The 18624-nt window shown below is 42.9% G+C and overlaps 1 protein-coding gene across 1 annotated transcript in view; it reads right to left on the bottom strand.

Annotated features, from left to right (window-relative positions):
• Window positions 1-18624, bottom strand: part of LOC126215018 (probable cytochrome P450 304a1) — a 117105-nt gene that overhangs the window by 34738 nt on the left and 63743 nt on the right. The window contains exons 4-5 of the mRNA XM_049941641.1: window positions 10178-10462; window positions 4155-4272 (exon numbers count right to left, since the gene is read on the bottom strand). Coding sequence (XP_049797598.1) covers window positions 4155-4272; window positions 10178-10462 — 403 coding nt within the window. The remainder of the gene's footprint in view (window positions 1-4154; window positions 4273-10177; window positions 10463-18624) is intronic.

Genomic DNA, 18624 nt, shown 5'->3' with positions numbered 1-18624 from the left:
GTCTTGAAAGGAGGATATAAGATGAACATCAACAAAAGCAAAACGAGGATAATGGAATGTAGTCTAATTAAGTCATGTGATGCTGAGGGAATTAGATTAGGAAATGAGACGCTAAAACTAGTAAAGGAGTTTTGCTATTTGGGGAGCAAAATAACTGATGATGGTCGAAGTAGAGAGGATGTAAAATGTAGACTGGCAAAAGCAAGGAAAGCGTTTCTGAAGAAGAGAAATTTGTTAACATCGAGTATAGATTTAAGTGTCAGGAAGTCGTTTCTGAAAGTATTTGTTTGGGGTGTAGCCATGTATGGAAGTGAAACATGGACGATAAATAGTTTGGACAAGAAGAGAATAGAAGCTTTCGAAATGTGGTGCTACAGAAGAATGCTGAAGATTAGATGGGTAGATCACATAACTAATGAGGAGGTATTGAATAGGATTGGGGAGAAGGGAAGTTTCACTTCCCAATTCGTCTTTTAATTTATTTTGCACCCTTACATACTGAGCATCCTGTAATGTACTCAAATGAACCTAAATAGTAATTTATAATTGGGCTCCAAATACTCAACCAAAGGTTTGAAGCGAGCACATCCAGTCACAGAAAACGGTTGCAAATATTTAATTACCATTTTAAAAATTCTTTTCTCTTTTTGTACTTAAGGGTTTTTTAATAAATGTTGTAGCAATGTTTGTTTGTTTGTTGTTGTTGAGGCTGAGGTTTTAATGAAGGACCTTCACTTCTTGATGTAGACGGAACTGACATTTCAGAAGAAAATTCTCGGACTTCTTGGGATCTGGTGGGCCCTAGCGGATCTGATGAAATTATAACTGTGGTCTCCTATGATGATCGATATTTTTTACGAGGTTGTTTGAAACCGCTTATCACGAAACATAAGGTATGGCAAAAATCACACTTTGCCTTATCATCGGCGACTTCGGTAAAAAGTTCCACAATTTACTTCTTTCCTTGCCCATTGTAAATTGCACAGAAGAGAACAATACAGAACTATTAAACAGGGGTCATAAGTAGGGAAAACGTTTAAGGATGCTAAATACTGTTCCTGCACCCTATCTTGGAGGCTTGGCCCGAAGTTCGCTCATGGAATTTCAGAACCAATCGGAACATTTAGTGACGACTGTCATGCTTTCCACTGCCACCAGTATGTCCGCTCATAGTTGTAGCATTACATTTGCGGGCTGCACTATTATGCTGTGTTTTGTGACATTAACATTTAAAATAATATCGACATGAGTGAAAAAGTATCGCATTTGAAGATAACAACTCTTTTATTTTATTCCTTTTCTACACCTTTTTATGCTAGATGAGATAAGAAAACGAATAATAACTGTTAAACTGAAACATTTACAAAAAAAAAAAAAAAAAAAACAGAGTGTGTGCATTAAAGGTGACCTGCAGATCATGGAGGATTAATCTATTAATCTGCAAACACAGACCTAGAAGTAAGATCTAAAATATCTTATAACAAATAATAACCCTCTAAATCATAGAGTTACTCACTTACAATTCGTCAAAACGTCTATATAAATTACTCATCTCACCATATTAACACAGAATATTCCAATTCTAAATACAACATTTTAAATGAAGCTAAATTTACGCGACAACAAAGCTTGTACGACACAAAGAATATTCTCTAAATAGCAGCTACTGCACCGATGAGTGCTGGATCCTTAAATCTTCCGAAAAAGGATGACTAGAACCGAACGAGCCGAGCCGAACAATCAGAAAGATTCCCAAAAATCAGTAATAAATCGATATTTATTAAATATGAAGAAATACTCAATTTAAATGATGCTTCTTCTTGTGAATTGTTCAGCACAATTAGACGTTTGAAATTATTATAAGTCCTCTAAAATATTAAAAGTCCTATCACTGTGCCCCAGAGTGATGGCTACGTAGAGTCCAGAGCTGGCCTACAATGCCTAAGCGACGGAGATGCCGGACAAACACTGTAGCTTGAAGACTCATAGGTAACTGGAGACTGTGCACGACTCAGCCAAAGAAGAGAACTGTCTGCTGTAGTTCAGTGCTTCGGTATTTAACAAGGCATCGACCAATCGATAACCACACACTTGATGCTCATGGGTTGGCATCTGCGGCCCCTGTAGTTAAGTGTTCCGATATTTAACGAAGCATTGACCAATCACTAACCACACACTTGATGCTCATGAGTTGGCAGCTGCGGCCCCTGTAGTTCAGTGTTCCGGTATTTAACGAGGCATCGACCAATCACTAACCACACACTTGATGCTCATGGGTTGGCAGCTGCGGCCCCTGTAGTTCAGTGCTCCAATATTTAACGAGGCATCGACCAATTGCTAACCACACACTTGATGCTCATGGGTTGGCAGCTGCAGCCCCTGTAGTTCAGTGTTCTGGTATTTAACGAGGCATCGACCAATCCCTAACCACACACTTGATGCCCATGGGTTGGCTGCTGTGGCCCCTGTAGTTCAGTGTTCTGGTATTTAACGAGGCATCGACCAATCACTAACCATGCACTTGATGCTCGTGGGTTGGCAGCTGCAGCCCCTGTAGTTCAGTGTTCTGGTATTTAAGGAGGCATCGACCAATCCCTAACCACACACTTGATGCCCATGGGTTGGCAGCTGCGGCCCCTGTAGTTAAGTGTTCCGATATTTAACAAGGCATCGACCAATCGCTAAACACACACTTGATGCTCATGGGTGGCAGCTGCATCCCCTGTACTTCAGTGTTCCAGTATTTAACGAGGCATTGTCCAATCGCTAACCACACACTTGATGCTCATGGGTTGGCAGCTGCGGGCCCTGGCGGACCACGGTGTAGTTCATGCAGCCAACCCAAACAGCTGCTGTGCTACGGTGTGTTATGAGCGTGCCTTATCGATTGTAGTGCGGTGCTCTGTGGAATCGTGAGTACGATCACCACAGCCACTTTCCAATATAAGCATACCCCATATTGGTGCCTGTTACAGAGATTGTATCGATAATGCGCGTAAACAGAGTATATTTATGAGTAACGATTTAGTACTTCGAGTTAGGTAAAGTATTCGTTACTCAGTACAGAATATATACGGTTTGCTACAGGTCTGTTCATGATCTTCAAACTCTCGTGTTTGTTGTGATGTGTTACCACATAAAAATTTAGCAGCAGCAATACTAAACCTGAATCCGATTCTGACTCTTGATTTTATTTCTTTATTCTTCCTATCTTCTTGCTTTTCTTTTTGTGATTTTTTAACTAAATATGATTCAACTGTCATTCTGTCTTTCTGAGCTTCTGTTTCTTGCTTCAGTTTTCTTTTTCGATTCTGGGAACCGCTAAGTTTTATTCCAGGCTTTGATGTGGTCTAAATGAAAAACGTATTTTTATTATGTAAATTAAGATATTACTTTTGGACTACACAACAACAATAAATAAAATATAAAAAGGAGAAATTAGTGCATTGAAAACTACAAAAAATATAGAAATAAAATTTGAATATTTTCTATCTCTTCAATGATTTTATTAAACATTGTTACAACAACATCACTTACATACTGTTCACTGAATAATAGATTCGTCGAGTTAATGTTAAAAAATGCAATGCACATGGGGAATGCAAATGCTGCATTTTTTAAAGCCAAAGCCTCAGGGGCCAGAGACAGTAGTAATGTGTGTGTGTACTCCAGAAGGAATTTCGGACGAAAGCTTATTTGTTTATCAGTGTGTTGTGTCCGTCTGCGACTCAACATTCTGCTAACGACTGTGTGGCGAGTAGCAATCTACCCTTTTCATAATACTGTCAACTTGTCTTATAACATGTTTGACGGAATCACGGCACGCTACACCAAACAATGCATTTATGATTGAATTTGCCTTGCTTGAATTTTAGTCTAAATCAGTTGTCGTAATAACTTGTAAGTGTAGGAAAAGACGTATTGGTATTTACCATAAGGAAGACACGTTAAGTTGCAGACAGGCAGAATTAAGACACTTACATGCATGCGTCGTTATGGTAAATAGCAATCTGTCAGTTCCTACATTGTTGATATTTCTATCTGGAATTTTCACGTTCGCTCAACTTCTATGTATTACTAAACAAGTGAGCTAATAAACTACTATTTGTCGAGATGTCACCAAGCAGCATTATATCAAAACTGACCCAACTTACAGGTAAACATTGTCGACTCTCCGGTTTTCCCCCGTTCCCCAATTTCCCGGAGGTAGGAGTCAATGAAGTCCCGCATGTAGTCATCGGAGTACGTCTGCTTGTGCTCTTCGATATGTTGCTGCATAAAAATGAAACATACAAATTACACATACGCCATAGTGAGAAAAATGGTAAAATAAAACACATGCTCATCAGATGACAAAATATCGCAGATATGGAGCCAAAAATAAATATTCAAATATACTGAACAAACTAGTGATTCAACAATGTATAATTATGACCTGCATTTAAATAATATTCAGATATACTGAACAAACTAGTGATTCAACAATGGATAACTATTACCTGCATTTAAATGAAAGTCTGTTAGAGGAATGAATCTTTCATTCTGCAGTGGAATGTGCTTTGTTTTGAAAGTTCCTAGCAGTCTGAAACTGTTTGCTTGACCAGAAGTCGAACCCAGAAGCTTGTCTTCCCAGCTGAGCTGTCCAGGAACTACTCACGACGGAAACAAAATCGTGATGGCGAATTGTGGTGGTGGTTGTTGGGACGTTTAAGGGGGACTAAACAGCGAAGGTCATCAGTCCCGGCGAATTGTGATTTGGCTCTCAGTCATTACGTGCAAAAGGCAAGGCTACAGGGTAGGATACAGTTCTTGTCTGCTAGGGAGTTTCAAAAGTTAGTTAGCCACTCAAACGCATTACCAAAATTCTCTTACTACACTACTGGCCATTAAAATTGCTACACCAAGAAGAAATGCAGATGATAAACGGGTATTCATTGGACAAGTATATTATACTAGAACTGACATGTGATTACATTTTCACGCAATTTGGGTGCATAGATCCTGAGAAATCAGTACCCAGAACGACCACCTCTGGCCGTAATAACTGCCTTGATACGCCTGGGCATTGAGTCAAACGCAGCTTGGATGGCGTGTACAGGTGTAGTTGCCCATGCAGCTTCAACACAGTTCATCAAGAGTAGTGATTGCCGTATTGTGACGAGCCAGTTGCTCGGCCACCATTGACCAGACGTTTTTAGTTGGTGAGAGATCTGGAGAATGTGCTGGCCAGGGGAGCAGTCGAACATTTTCTGTATCCAGAAAGGCCCGTACAGGACCTGCAACATGCGGTCGTGCATTATCCTGTTGAAATGTAGGGTTTCGCAGGGATCGAATAAGGGTACAGCCACGGGTCGAAACACATCTGAAGTGTAACGTCCACTGATCAAAGTCTCGTCAATGCGAACAAGAGGTGACCGAGACGTGTAACCAATGGCACCCCATACCATCACGCCGGGTGATACGCCAGTATGGCGATGACGAATACACGCTTCCAATGTGCATTCACCGCTATGTCGGCAAACACAGATGCGACCATCATGATGCTATAAACAGAACCTGGATTCATCCGAAAAAATGCCTTTTTGCCATTCGTGCACCCAGGTTTGTCGTCGAGTACACCATCGCAGGCACTCCTGTCTGTGATGCAGCGTCAAGGGTAACCGCAGCCATGGTCTCCGAGCTGATAGTCCATGCTGCTGCAAACGTCGTCGAAATGGTCGTGCAGATGGTTGTTGTCTTGCAAACGTCACCATCTGTTGACTCAGGGATCGAGACGTGGCTGCACGATCCGTTACAGCCATGCGGAAAGATGCCTGTCATCTCGACTGCTAGTGATACGAGGCCGTTGGGATCCAGCACGGCGTTCCGTATCACCCTCGTGAACCCAATGATTCCATATTCTGCTAACAGTCATTGGATCTCGACCAAAGCGAGCAGCAATGTGGCGATACGAAAAACCGAAATCGCGGTAGGCTACAATCCGACCTTTATCAAAGACGGAAACGTGATTGTACGTATTTCTCCTCCTTACACGAGGCATCACAACAACGTTTCACCAGGCAACGCCAGTCAACTGCTGTTTGTGTGTGAGAAATCGGTTGGAAACTTTCCTCATGTCAGCACGTTGTAGGTGTCGTCACCGGCGCCAACCTTGTGTGAATGCTCTGAAAAGCTAATCATTTGCATATCACAGCATCGTCTTCCTGTCAGTTAAAACTCTGACAGGAATTTTTTAAAAAGTTAACATTTCGAATTTCAAGTTAAGCACTGAAGTTACCCTGAGATGCTTGCTATGCTCATAGCTGCCAACGTTGAGAAGAGACTGTCAGTAATCACGTGGCAGTAATGGAAGGAGGTCGGCGCTCCCCCATCCTGGGGAATTTTAAAAATTAGAAGCGTGATTTAGGCCTTTAAACATTATACATCAGACATTTCCCGACCCTAAATATAGAACATAATTTAATTGATCATTTTTTTCCATATTAAAATTAGTCCAAAGTGTCATTTTCAGCAAAAAAAAAACTTCTTCAGCCTCACTGTCATTACACTTCCAGTGAAGGTGATGGGGATCTGGAGCTGATAATCTGACTACCACTTTCATGTTTACTACTGACTACTGCCTTCTTCATATATTCATTTTTGCCTCACAGGAATGGGCGTAAATTTTTGTTGTTGTCATCTCCGTTCCTTATGGCGGCATCTCATGTAGCTGGCTGACAAGTTTTTCCAGGGTCAGATAACGAATCCTGTTGTCGTTGTTCTTGCTGCGGTGGTGACAAATGAGACACTCCACTTTTTATGTACGTCACTGCTGCTGGTGCAAAGCAACACAGCATTTTTTTAGGGAGTCATGCGTCTGTTTAATATTGTCATAACTATGACTTCGAACATTCCAAAGACACTCCTTTGCCTCATAGTGTGTGACAAGATCGTAAATCTCGCTTCTTGTCCACCCCATTTCGTAAAGGATTACATATAAAGACAAAGCACAACACTACAGACAGACCAAATTAGAACACTAGTGCTCCGTTGCGGCATTTAGTGGTAGCAGGCCAGGAAAATGTACCTTTGATCTGTACCGAAACAACCGGCGAACATTGGTTTTGTGTTGCCAAGATACTGACAATATGTTGCGAACATCAGTCGCCCAATACTATAGCCCACTCCACGTAAGACGGCGCTCTGGCGCATAGAGGTGGAGTAATAAGGAGGCGTGGAGGGGATGAGGTTTGCGCATGCACCTTCAAGCTATTTATCTACCGTTCGCCTCTCGAACAGCGTGCAGGAAACACGAACACTTGTATCTTTCCTTGCCTCACTGTCTCATTTTATTATGATTTATCTATTTTATCTTATTATGATGAACATTCGTCCATATGTAGGTGGGCGCCAAAAAGTATTTTCGGACTCTGAGGAGAAAGTTGGCGACTCAGATTTCATGAGAAAATCCTGGCCACAACGAAAAGCGCCATTGTTTTGTCACCCCAATTCGGGTGTCATATACGTTGCATTCTCTCCCTTATCTCGCGAAAATACAAAACGAGCTGCCCTTCTTTGAACTTTTTCGATCAATTCTATCTGCTGTGGATCTCAAACCGACAGAAAGCCTCCAGGAGAAGGCGGAAAAGCATAGTGTAAGCAGTCTCTTTAGAGGACCTGCTGCATTTTCTAAGTTTTCTACAAATAAATCACAGTCTTTGGTTTGCTTTCCACACAACATTATCCATGTGATAGTTGCATTTTAAGTTATTAGTAATTGTAATCCCTAAGCGTTAGCTGAATTTACAGCCTTCAGAATCGTGTGTTTTATCCTGTAAACCGAATTTAGCGTAGCGGATTCGTTTTAGTGATTTTGCGGATGACTTCAGACTTTTCATTATTTAGAGTCAATTGCCACTTTTGTCACCACACTGATATCTTCTCTAAGTGGTTTTCTAATTTGTTTTAATCTCTGATGACTTTATAACACGGTAAATCATAGCATCATCTGCAAACAGTCTAAGAGGGCTGCTCAGATTGTCTCCTAAATCGTTTATTAGATCAGGAACAGAGGAGCACCCATAACACTTCCTCGGAAACGCTAAATATCACTTCTGTCACTTCTGTTTTACTCGATGATTTTCCGTCAACTACATACTACATACAGTGATCTTTCTGACAGGAAATAGCGACACCATCCCACGATTAAGACGATACTTCATAGGCACGGAATTTAATTAAAGTTGCTTGTGAGGAAAGTTATGTTTATTGCCATCACATGACATTTTCATTTGGAAATCACACTAAAACGTTTACAGACACACATACACGGCTATACTGCTACAAGAAAGTAACATCGACATATGAATGAATAATTCAGTCGCTCTGTGAATGAAACTGCATTGTCGCAAAATACGGCAACAGCGCAGCACACATGGGAGGGAGATTTTCGCAGTCCAGTCTGTAACTCGCAGCTAGCCGCTCGGAAAGAGAAAAATGCTATTGGCTATACTAGCAGTTAATGGTGGGGGATGCGCAGAACGGCTGAAAATAGGGCCACCTTCCAACATGTTGCAAGCTATAGCCGCAAACATTGTTGTGAAGAATGCTGCAGAACGTGTTTCGAACTCAGTGTAAATACGCCTTTAGTAATTGGAGACAGGTTTACAATCTATAAAACATTTTAGTGGCGTATGATTAACGAAATGTAAAAAGTATCTTTTTCGATTTTTTAAAACATCAATTGTAAAATGTCTATTTCAATAATTTTTAGTGACTTCCTGTGACTCTATAATTATGGTGATGAACTCAAATATAATGACGATTTACTGACAGGCCATAGTAGTTGGCAGCCATGTATTTTTATTACGGTAGACATCTGCGGCTATAGTCTGATTAAAATTATTTGATAGTGACACATTACGTGCTGGACTAGTTTCCTCCAATCACAGCTCTCAACGTCACCTCCAAATGGTTCGCTGTTCAAAACTGACACAACAGTTGGTCACTTCATTTCCACTTCCTTGTTCGTCATTCTTTTTCTTGATATGTTTGGATTCTAATCATGGGTCTGGCACTTTGTGTGTGTGTCACGAAATACGAAATACACGCACACAAAACACACACAAAACAATGCTAATGAAACACATACTTTTCATACACAGAACTAATCGGACATTATTCGATACTTCCGCACAAGACGTGGTACAGTGTTTCATACACAGTTACGATAATCACAGAGCTCAGCTTACATTAGATAAGCTTCTCATGTAATTGCGTAAAGACAAATTTTGAAGGCTGCCGTTCATCATTCTGACTGCAGCACTACAGTGATAATTAATATAAGCGCTTCATGCAGTGTTGTGGTGTAGCTCAGTTAACATGGTAACCTGGAGTGCAGTGGGTCGTGGGTCCGAATCTCGTCAACTATGGCGATTTTTTATTTCTAAATCTAATCAAAAGAGTTCGATTATTATGTATATTCAGTTAATTGGCTTAAATGTAATTTTTTATTTTTAATTCTTTGACACAACATTTTAATCATGATACTAACTTTTTATTTACTCCCACTTTTCTTCCTACGATTCTTTTTTCCTTTGGAATCTACCTGTGTCGCCTATAATCTGCAGCCATGTGCCAACGAGCACTGGTCATTGGTTGGTATCTTGGCAGTTTGTGTAGCTAGTGTGAGGATAGGCCCAGGTAACCAGTGACAGCGAGAAATTACTCGTACAATTTGCTTTTCGCGCTGAAACTGAATTTTTTTCTGTCTTGAGTTTGCTTTTGGAGGTTAGCTTTAATCGTCACGAACAAAGCGGTCTTGATGTTAGTTCCGCTGCAGGTTGTTGGCCACTGTTTTCTACCTAGGTTGTGGTTAACTAAGGACTTGAGTTTAAGTTCAGGGCTACAAAACTCATCTGCTGCGGTTTAGTCACTGTTCTCTTAAAATCAGCTGTCAGCAGAGTATCTCGCATTTCCGACATAACTCACAGTGGGCGCTTCCAATATTGCTCTGCCTTACGCTTCAAGAGCATTTGTGAAGTGACCCACCATGTTTGTGTTCATCTAAACCGTGCAGTTGCCGGCAACCGATGTGGCAACACTGTAGCAGCATGTGACAAACATCAGCACTCTAGTAATTTTAATGGACTATGGGATGCAAGTTGAGTAAACTGCCCCCAGGAGAAGCCGCGCTCACCTCCAGGAAGAGGCGCATCTTCTCGGAGCCTTGGATATTGTCCTGGTAGCCGGAGAGTCGCGGTGCCAGCCACGAAAGCCAGGGATGCAGTGTGAGGAAGCCTCCCGTGGCATCGCTGGACCTCTGGAACTGCATCGCTGCGTGCCCCAGATGACGCACCGTAGCATCTGCGGAGCGTGGCAACCGCGCACCCGTGTACACGGACAACAGCGCGTTGACGAAGACCGGCAAAAGGACGTCCGGCAGCAGCACGCTACGCGCTCCTGACGACGGCCGCACCACCACCTGCCGAAACACCACAGAGTGTCACTTGTATAATCGTGGGAGACACGCCCAGATTGTTTTGTCTGATAGTAACACACATAAGAAAGACGTATCTGGGTGTGTAACATTAACTGACATGGTCATGCTGTGCTGGTACTTCGAACGGCAGAAACCAAAGGGAAACTACAGCCGTTGCTTTTCTCAAGGCCATGCAGCTCTACTGTATGGCTTAATGATTCTCAAGGTAAAACGGTCGCCATTCATATCTCTGGTTGAGGACTACTCAAGAGGGTTTCATAGAAAAAGGATATAAACAACCGTAATTCTACCTAAAATTTTGTGATTTAAGCAACCATCTGGACACTTCGTTAGTGTCATGTGTAGGTCTCTTCTGACATATACCGTCTAATAAAACTGCTAGCAATTGTTGTCATTAACCTAAAATTAGGTTAATGAGAGCAACAACCACTATCAACAGATATGACTGCACCTGGCTGGGCACCCAGGAATGACAGACTCTGCTATCAACTTTATTAGAAGGTGTATGTCAGAAGGGGCCTGAAGAAGATGCTTATGAAGCATCGAAACTGACTGCTTAACTAATAAAATTCTTATGAAGAATTATGGCTGTTGGTATCCCTTGTCTGTGTGTTACTGATCAGCCACGGTTCCACATCTATAAGATGGTTCTACAAGAACTACTCAGGAAGATGTCATCATCAGGAAAAGCGAAACTATCACTCTACAGGTCGGAGTGTGGAATGTTACCTTAATTGAGTAAGTAGATTATAGAATTTGTAGAGGGAAACAGGTTAAAGTTAGATATAGTGGGAATTAGTGCAGTGGCAGTAAGAACAAAATTTCCGCGTGGGTCAGTACAGGGTTATGGCTTTGGCTCTGAGCACTATGGGACTCAACTGCTGTGGTCATTAGTCCCCTAGAACTTAGAACTACTTAAACCTAACTAACCTAAGGACATCACAAACATCCATGCCCGAGGCAGGATTCGAACCTGCGACCGTAGCAGTCGCACGGTTCCGGACTGCGCGCCTAGAACCGCGAGACCACCGCGGCCGGCAGTACAGGGTTATCAACATAAAATCGAGTACAGGTCATCTAGGAGCAGGCTTAATCATGAATAAGAAAATAGAAATGTGGGTACGCTCTATGAACAGCGCAGTGAGTAAATTATTGTAGTGAAAACAGACATGAAGCCAACTCCTGCCATAATAGTACAAGTTCATGTGCCAGCTAACTCTGAAGATGAGATTGAAGGAATGTATGAAGAGGTAAAGGAAATTATTTAGATGGAGTTGGAAATTTAATTGTGATGGGAGACTAGAACTCCATAGTAGGAAAAGGAGGAGAGAGGAACATTTTAGGAGGACATGGACTGCATGAAAGGAATTAGAGAGAAACCCACCTGCTATAATATTGCACAACGCATAGTTTAATCATAACTAACATGTGGTTAAAGAATCATGAAAGAAGGCTGTACACATGGAAGAAACCTGGAGATACCAGAAGGTTCCAGATTGATTATATAATGGGATAAGCCAAGAGACTTTGGAACCAGTTTTTAAACTGTAAGACATTTCCATGGGCAGATGTGGACTCGGACCATAATTTACTGCTTATGAACTACAGAGATTGGAAGAGGGTATGAGTTTAAGGAGATGTGCCTTCGGTGAATGAAGGAAAGAGAGATTATTGAAGGTTTATGAAGGACTATTAGGAAACGTTTGACTGAAAAAAAGGAAGTACAGCAGAGGATGAACACAGCTTTTAGAGATGAAAGAGTGGAGGCAGCAGAGGATCATAAAGGTAAAAAGACAAGGCCTAGTAGAAACATCTGGACAAATCAGAAGTATTAAATTTAAGTGATGAAAGGGGAAAATATAAAAATAAAGGAAATAGCAAATGAAGCGGCGAAAGGGAATACAGACGTCCAAAAAAAAAGGAAAAAAAAGGATGCATAACTAGGGGAAAGATAGATGCCACCTTTGGGAACATTAAAGAGACCTTTGGAGAAAAGAGGAGCAACTCTATGAATATCAAGAACTCGGATGGAAAGCCAGTAGTAAGCAAAGAAGGTAAGGTTCAAAGGTGGAAAGGATATACATTACTGTTTGTAAAAAAATGAAACACTCAGAAGCACTGGTCTGCAACGCTTGGGTGACGTGCATGTAGGCCCAACAGCACCCTCTTTTGTGTGACCGGGCAGATCAGTGTTATGCAACACACACTCGGTGTGCAGACATCATACAAAGTGAAAACATTTAAGCAAGTGCCACTATTCTTCGTCGTCAGCACAGCGTGGAATTTCGGCAAGTGAGAGCATTCAAATGGGGCAGAATGATTGGTGTATGGGAGGTGGATCTGTCGTTATCACTGCGGCTCATACATGGCATGCTGCTTCAGCAGTGTGGCGTATATGGAATCAGTGGAGATAAGAGGGTGGTACACAGTGACGAAAGGGTACTGGATGAGACAATGTGACCACAGGGCGATATGGCCGCCATCTTGTTCACCTGGCTTTAAGGGATAGAACAGCTTTGTGCACAGTGTTGAAATACTGCAACAGGTGTGGACATGCCTGCGTCGAATGTTCGACGTCGTCTTCTGCGGGTTGGACTGGTGGCTTCCACTGACCCGAACTCGCCAATGCCACAGACCGCAATGGGCACATGAGAGCCAACACGGGCGCGCTGTGTGGCAAAATGTAGTGCTTTAGCATGACACCAGCTTCAGTTTGTCCTACAGTGATGGCTGCATATGCGTTCGACGTTACTGTTGCGAGTGCAATTGGGTAGACTGCATTGTTGAGTGACATTGTGGACAAACGCCTAATGTGATGGTTTGGGGCGCCATTGCCTGTAACAAACGATGCCGCCTCCTATGTCTCGAGGGTAATCTGAGCAGGTATCGCTACATTGGGGAGGTTTTACAGCCCGAGGTACTAGCCCTCCTGCAGGCTGTTCTACAGGGTTATTACAAATGATTGAAGCGATTTCACAGCTCTACAATAACTTTATTATTTGATATATTTTCACAATGCTTTGCACTCACATACAAAAACTCAGAAAGTTTTTTTAGGCATTCACAAATGTTCGATATGTGCCTCTTTAGTGATTCGGCAGACATCAAACCGATAATCAAGTTCCTCCCACACTCGGCGCAGCATGTCCCCATCAATGAGTTCGAAAGCATCGTTGATGCGAGCTCGCAGTTCTGGCACGTTTCTTGGTAGAGGAGGTTTAAACACTGAATCTTTCAGATAACCCCACAGAAAGAGGCCATGACATGAATTGCTGATCATGATCTCCACCACGACCGATCCATCGGTTTTCCAATCTCCTGTTTAAGAAATGCCGAACATCATGATGGAAGTGCGGTGGAGCACCATCCTGTTGAAAGATGAAGTCGGCACTGTCGGTCTCCAGTTGTGGCATGAGCCAATTTTCCAGCATGTCCAGATACACGTGTCCTGTAACGTTTTTTTCGCAATAGAAAAAGGGGCCGTAAACTTTAAACCGTGAGATTGCACAAAACACGTTAACTTTTGGTGAATTGCGAATTTGCTGCACGAATGCGTGAGGATTCTCTACCGCCCAGATTCGCACATTGTGTCTGTTCACTTCACCATTAAGAAAAAAATGTTGCTTCATCACTGAAAACAAGTTTCGCACTGAACGCATCCTCTTCCATGAGCTGTTGCAACTGCGCCGAAAATTCAAAGCGTGTGACTTTGTCATCGGGTGTCAGGGCTTGTAGCAATTGTAAACGGTAAGGCTTCTGCTTTAGCCTTTTCCGTAAGATTTTCCAAACCGTCGGCTGTGGTACGTTTAGCTGCCTGCTTGCTTTATTCGTCGACTTCCGCGGGCTACGCGTGAAACTTGCCCGCACGCGTTCAACCGTTTCTTCGCTCACTGCAGGCCGACCCGTTGATTTCCCCTTACAGAGGCATCCAGAAGCTTTAAACTGCGCATACCATCGCCGAATGGAGTTAGCAGTTGGTGGATCTTTGTTGAACTTCGTCCCGAAGTGTCGTTGCACTGTTATGACTGACTGATGTGAGTGCATTTCAAGCACGACATACGTTTTCTCGGCTCCTGTCGCCATTTTGTCTCACTGCGCTCTCGAGCGCTCTGGCGAAAGAAACCTGAAGTGCGGCTTCAGCCGAACAAAACTTTATGAGTTTTTCTACGTATCTGTAGTGTGTCGTGACCATATGTCAATGAATGGAGCTGCAGTGAATTTATGAAATCGCTTCAATCATCTGTAATAGCCCTGTATATGATATATTTCAGCGCGACAACGCCCCATCGCATGTTGCGAGGAATGTGCAAGCCTTCTTCAAAGAACGACGGGTATCCCTGCTTCCCTGGCCTGCCCATTCGTCTGACATGTCGCCCATGGAACATGTCTGGGATATGTTCAGTTGGCAACTTGTCTGTTCAGGTCTGCCTGCAAACCCAGTTGGCGCTTTGTGAACTCGCCTGCAAACCATGTGGCAGAGTATTCCCCAGCATAATATTCAGGCGCTCTCTGATTCTATACCACCACGTCTAACAATTCTGATTGCAGCACGTAGCGCCGCTACTCTGCACTGAAATTCCACAGTCAGAGGCATGTACAGTTCTGTAAATCTAATCATTTGTGTAGTGCAATGTCCATAATCGGTGGAATAAATTTCATTGTGATCTCTCGGTCTTAGTGCTTCACTTTCTGCCAACAGTAGTGTATACACTACTGGCCATTAAAATTGCTACCCCACGAAGATGGCGTGCTACAGACGCGAAATTTAACCGACAGGAAGAAGATGCTGTGATATGCAAATGATTAGCTTCTCAGAGCATTCACACATGGTTGGCGCCGGTGGTAACACCTACAACGTGCTGACATTAGGAAAATTTCCAACCGATTTCTCGTATACAAACAGCAGTTGACCGGCGTTGGCTGCTGAAACGTTGTTGTGATGCCTCGTAAGGAGGAGAAATGCGTACCATCACGTTTCCGACTTTGCTAAAGGTCGGATTGTAGCCTATCGCGATTGCGGTTTATCGTATCGCCACATTGCTGCTCGCGTTGGTCGAGATCCAATGACTGTTAGCAGAATATGGAATCGGTGGGTTCAGGAAGGTAATACGGAACGCCGTGCTGGATCCCAACGGCCTCGTATCACTAGCAATCGAGATGACAGGCATCTTATCCGCATGGCTATAACGCATCCTGCAGCCACGTCTCGATCCGTGAGTCAACAGATGGGGACGTTTGCAAGACAACAACCATCTGCACGAACAGTTCTACGACGTTTGCAGCAGCATGGACTACCAGCTCGGAGACCATGGCTGCGGTTACCCTTGACGCTGCACCACAGACAGGAGCGCCTGCGATGGTCTACTCAACGACGAACCTGGGTGCACGAATGGCAAAACGTCATTTTTTCGGGTGAATCCAGGTTCTGTTTACAGTATCATTATGGTCGCATCCGGGTTTGGCGACATCGCGGTGAACGCACATTGGAAGCGTGTATTCGTCATCGCCATACTGGCGTATCACCCGGCGTGATGGTATGGGGTGCCATGGGTTACCCGTCTCGGTCACCTCTTGTTCGCATTGACGGCACTTTGAACAGTGGACTTTACATTTCAGATGTGTTACGACCCGTGGCTCTACCCTTCATTCGATCCCTACGAAACCCTACATTTCAGCAGGATAATGTACGACCGCATGTTGCAGGTACTGTACGGGCCTTTCTGGATACAGAAAATGTTCGACTGCTGCCCTGGCCAGCACATTCTCCAGATCTATCACCAATTGCAAACGTCTGGTCAATGCTGACCGATCAACTGGCTCGTCACGATATGACAGTCACTACTCTTGATGAACTGTGGTATCGTGTTGAAGCTGCATGGGCAGCTGTACCTGTACACGCCATCCAAGCTCCGTTTGACTCAATGCCCAGGCGTATCAAGGCCGTTATTACGGCCAGAGGTGATTGTTCTGGGTACTGATTTCTCAGGCTCTATGCACCCAAATTGCGTGATAATGTAATCACATGCCGGTTCTAGTATAATATATTTGTCCAATGAATACCCGTTTATCATCTGCATTTCTTCCTAGTGTAGCAATTTTAATGAGCAGTAGTGTATATGAGAGAATACTAATCTGAGGACAACATTATCGGAAAATAAGAGAAAGTAGTTTCTTACGGTTCCATTCCCATGGAGCGTGGGAAGAATGTCTGCTTAAATGCCCCTGTGCACGCTACAATCAGTCTAATCTTGTCTGATGCAGTCACTGCAAGACTGAACATATGGGGTTGAAGTATTTTCCCTGATTCACCACTTAAAGCTGGTTCTTGAAACTTTATCAGGCTACTTTCATGGGATAGTTGGCTTTTATCCCATGAGCCAACAAACCTATGATGATTTTGCTGCCCTTCTTTGCAAACATTCAAAATCTTTCGTTAGTCTTGTTTTGTGCAAGACCCTCACACCTGAGCAATATTCAAGCTTGGGTCGCACAAGTGTTTTGTAAGCTGTTTCCTTTATAGACTGATTACGTTCTGCATCTGCATACACACCCCGCAAACCACCATACGCTGCATAGTGGAAGATACCTTGTACCACTAATAGGTTAGTTAGATTTAAGTAGTTCTAAGTTCTAGGGGACTGAGGGCCTCAGCAGTTAAGTCCCATAATGCTCAGAGCCATTTGAACCACACGAAGCGTGGGAAAAACGACTATTGGCCTCCGTATGATCTCTAATTTCTGTTGTCTTCGTGGCCCTTGTGCAAAATGTATAGTGGTGGCAATAGAATTGTTGGGCAGCCAGCTGCAAATTGCTGATTCCCTAATTTTTTTCAATTCCAGGAATTGCCTTGTGAGTTAGGAAACATTTCCATAATACTTGCATGTTGATCAGACCTATTGGTAACAAATCTGGCAGCTCCCCTGTAAATTGCTTCGCTGTCCATAAATCGGACTTGGACTTGGCGGTGACCCCAAACAGTTAATCAGTACTCGAGAATGGGTCGCACTCGTGTTCTATATATAGTCTCCTTTGCAAATGAGCTACGCTTTCCTAAAGTTCTCCCAATAAATCGAGGTCTATCATTTGCTTTCCCTGCTTTGCAACGCTACGCCTAGGTATTTAATGGGCTTGATTGTATCAAGCAGCACATTACATTTTGGAAAAAACGACATTTTGTCTATGGAGTGCGTGACTGATTCTTTCGTAAAATTTTTTTGTTTGTTTATAGACACAATCACATGTTTATGACCCAGTCATAACCGGTTTCGGCCATACAATGACCATCTTCAGATGCTAAAACAATACAAAAGAAAATTTATATTGAAAACCTAAAAATCAGTTCAGTATTAGTGATCTAACTGAATTTATGTGAAATACATGTAGTTCATACCTAAAGACGGCATACACTGAACACAGATTCATGCGTTGTCAAACTAGCTATAAAATGTAAAACACCTGTATTATATTGATACAAAAATTTTGTTAGATTTTGTTCACCCTCTTTGCGCTAGATGCGCGCGTCCTCTGTAAGACAGTCTTAATTTTTCAAAAGCCTAAAATATACAAATTTACTATTAATATTTAGGTCAAAAGTAAATAATATTTAAGATTACAGAACAGATCGTTAAATCAGTGAAATAACGTTTCATAACAAGGAGAAAACATTGCTATATATGAAAACAGTAGTAGCACTTGTAGAGTGTATTTCTGACGCCCGATGGCGCTGTATCTCCGGCTATTGCCTGTTTATGCCGTTGTCCATCAGTACGGCAGGGACGACACTGGCGGGACGACGAGTGTAGTGCTCTGCCGCAGGTGGATGGCACGCTTCCCCGCCTTAGAGGTTGTTGACATCTGCATCGGCCCGCACTAGGCAGTGCAGTGCTCGACCGCCGGAAGGCTCCATCCTCAGGGAAGCACGTATGTAGCAAAAACGATTCGCTCAGGTGAACAGATCGTCGTAAATGTTGAAGTGTGCGTCTGTTGCAAATTCACTCTGTTCATTGAGGAGTTTGTCAGGTTCTCTGCGTCTCGTAACAGAAATCTCCAGTTATTGTAAAATGTCTAATCGTTTACTTTTTGTAACTTCATGTAGAATTTGAAGCTTTTCGTCGATGTTACCAATATCATGACTCTCCTCTTGC

The sequence above is a fragment of the Schistocerca nitens genome, chromosome 12, assembly GCF_023898315.1.
Source record: "Schistocerca nitens isolate TAMUIC-IGC-003100 chromosome 12, iqSchNite1.1, whole genome shotgun sequence".
NCBI lineage: Eukaryota > Metazoa > Arthropoda > Insecta > Orthoptera > Acrididae > Schistocerca > Schistocerca nitens.
The sequence above is the reverse complement of the archived record's forward strand: the minus strand, read 5'-3'. Positions and strand labels throughout refer to the sequence as shown.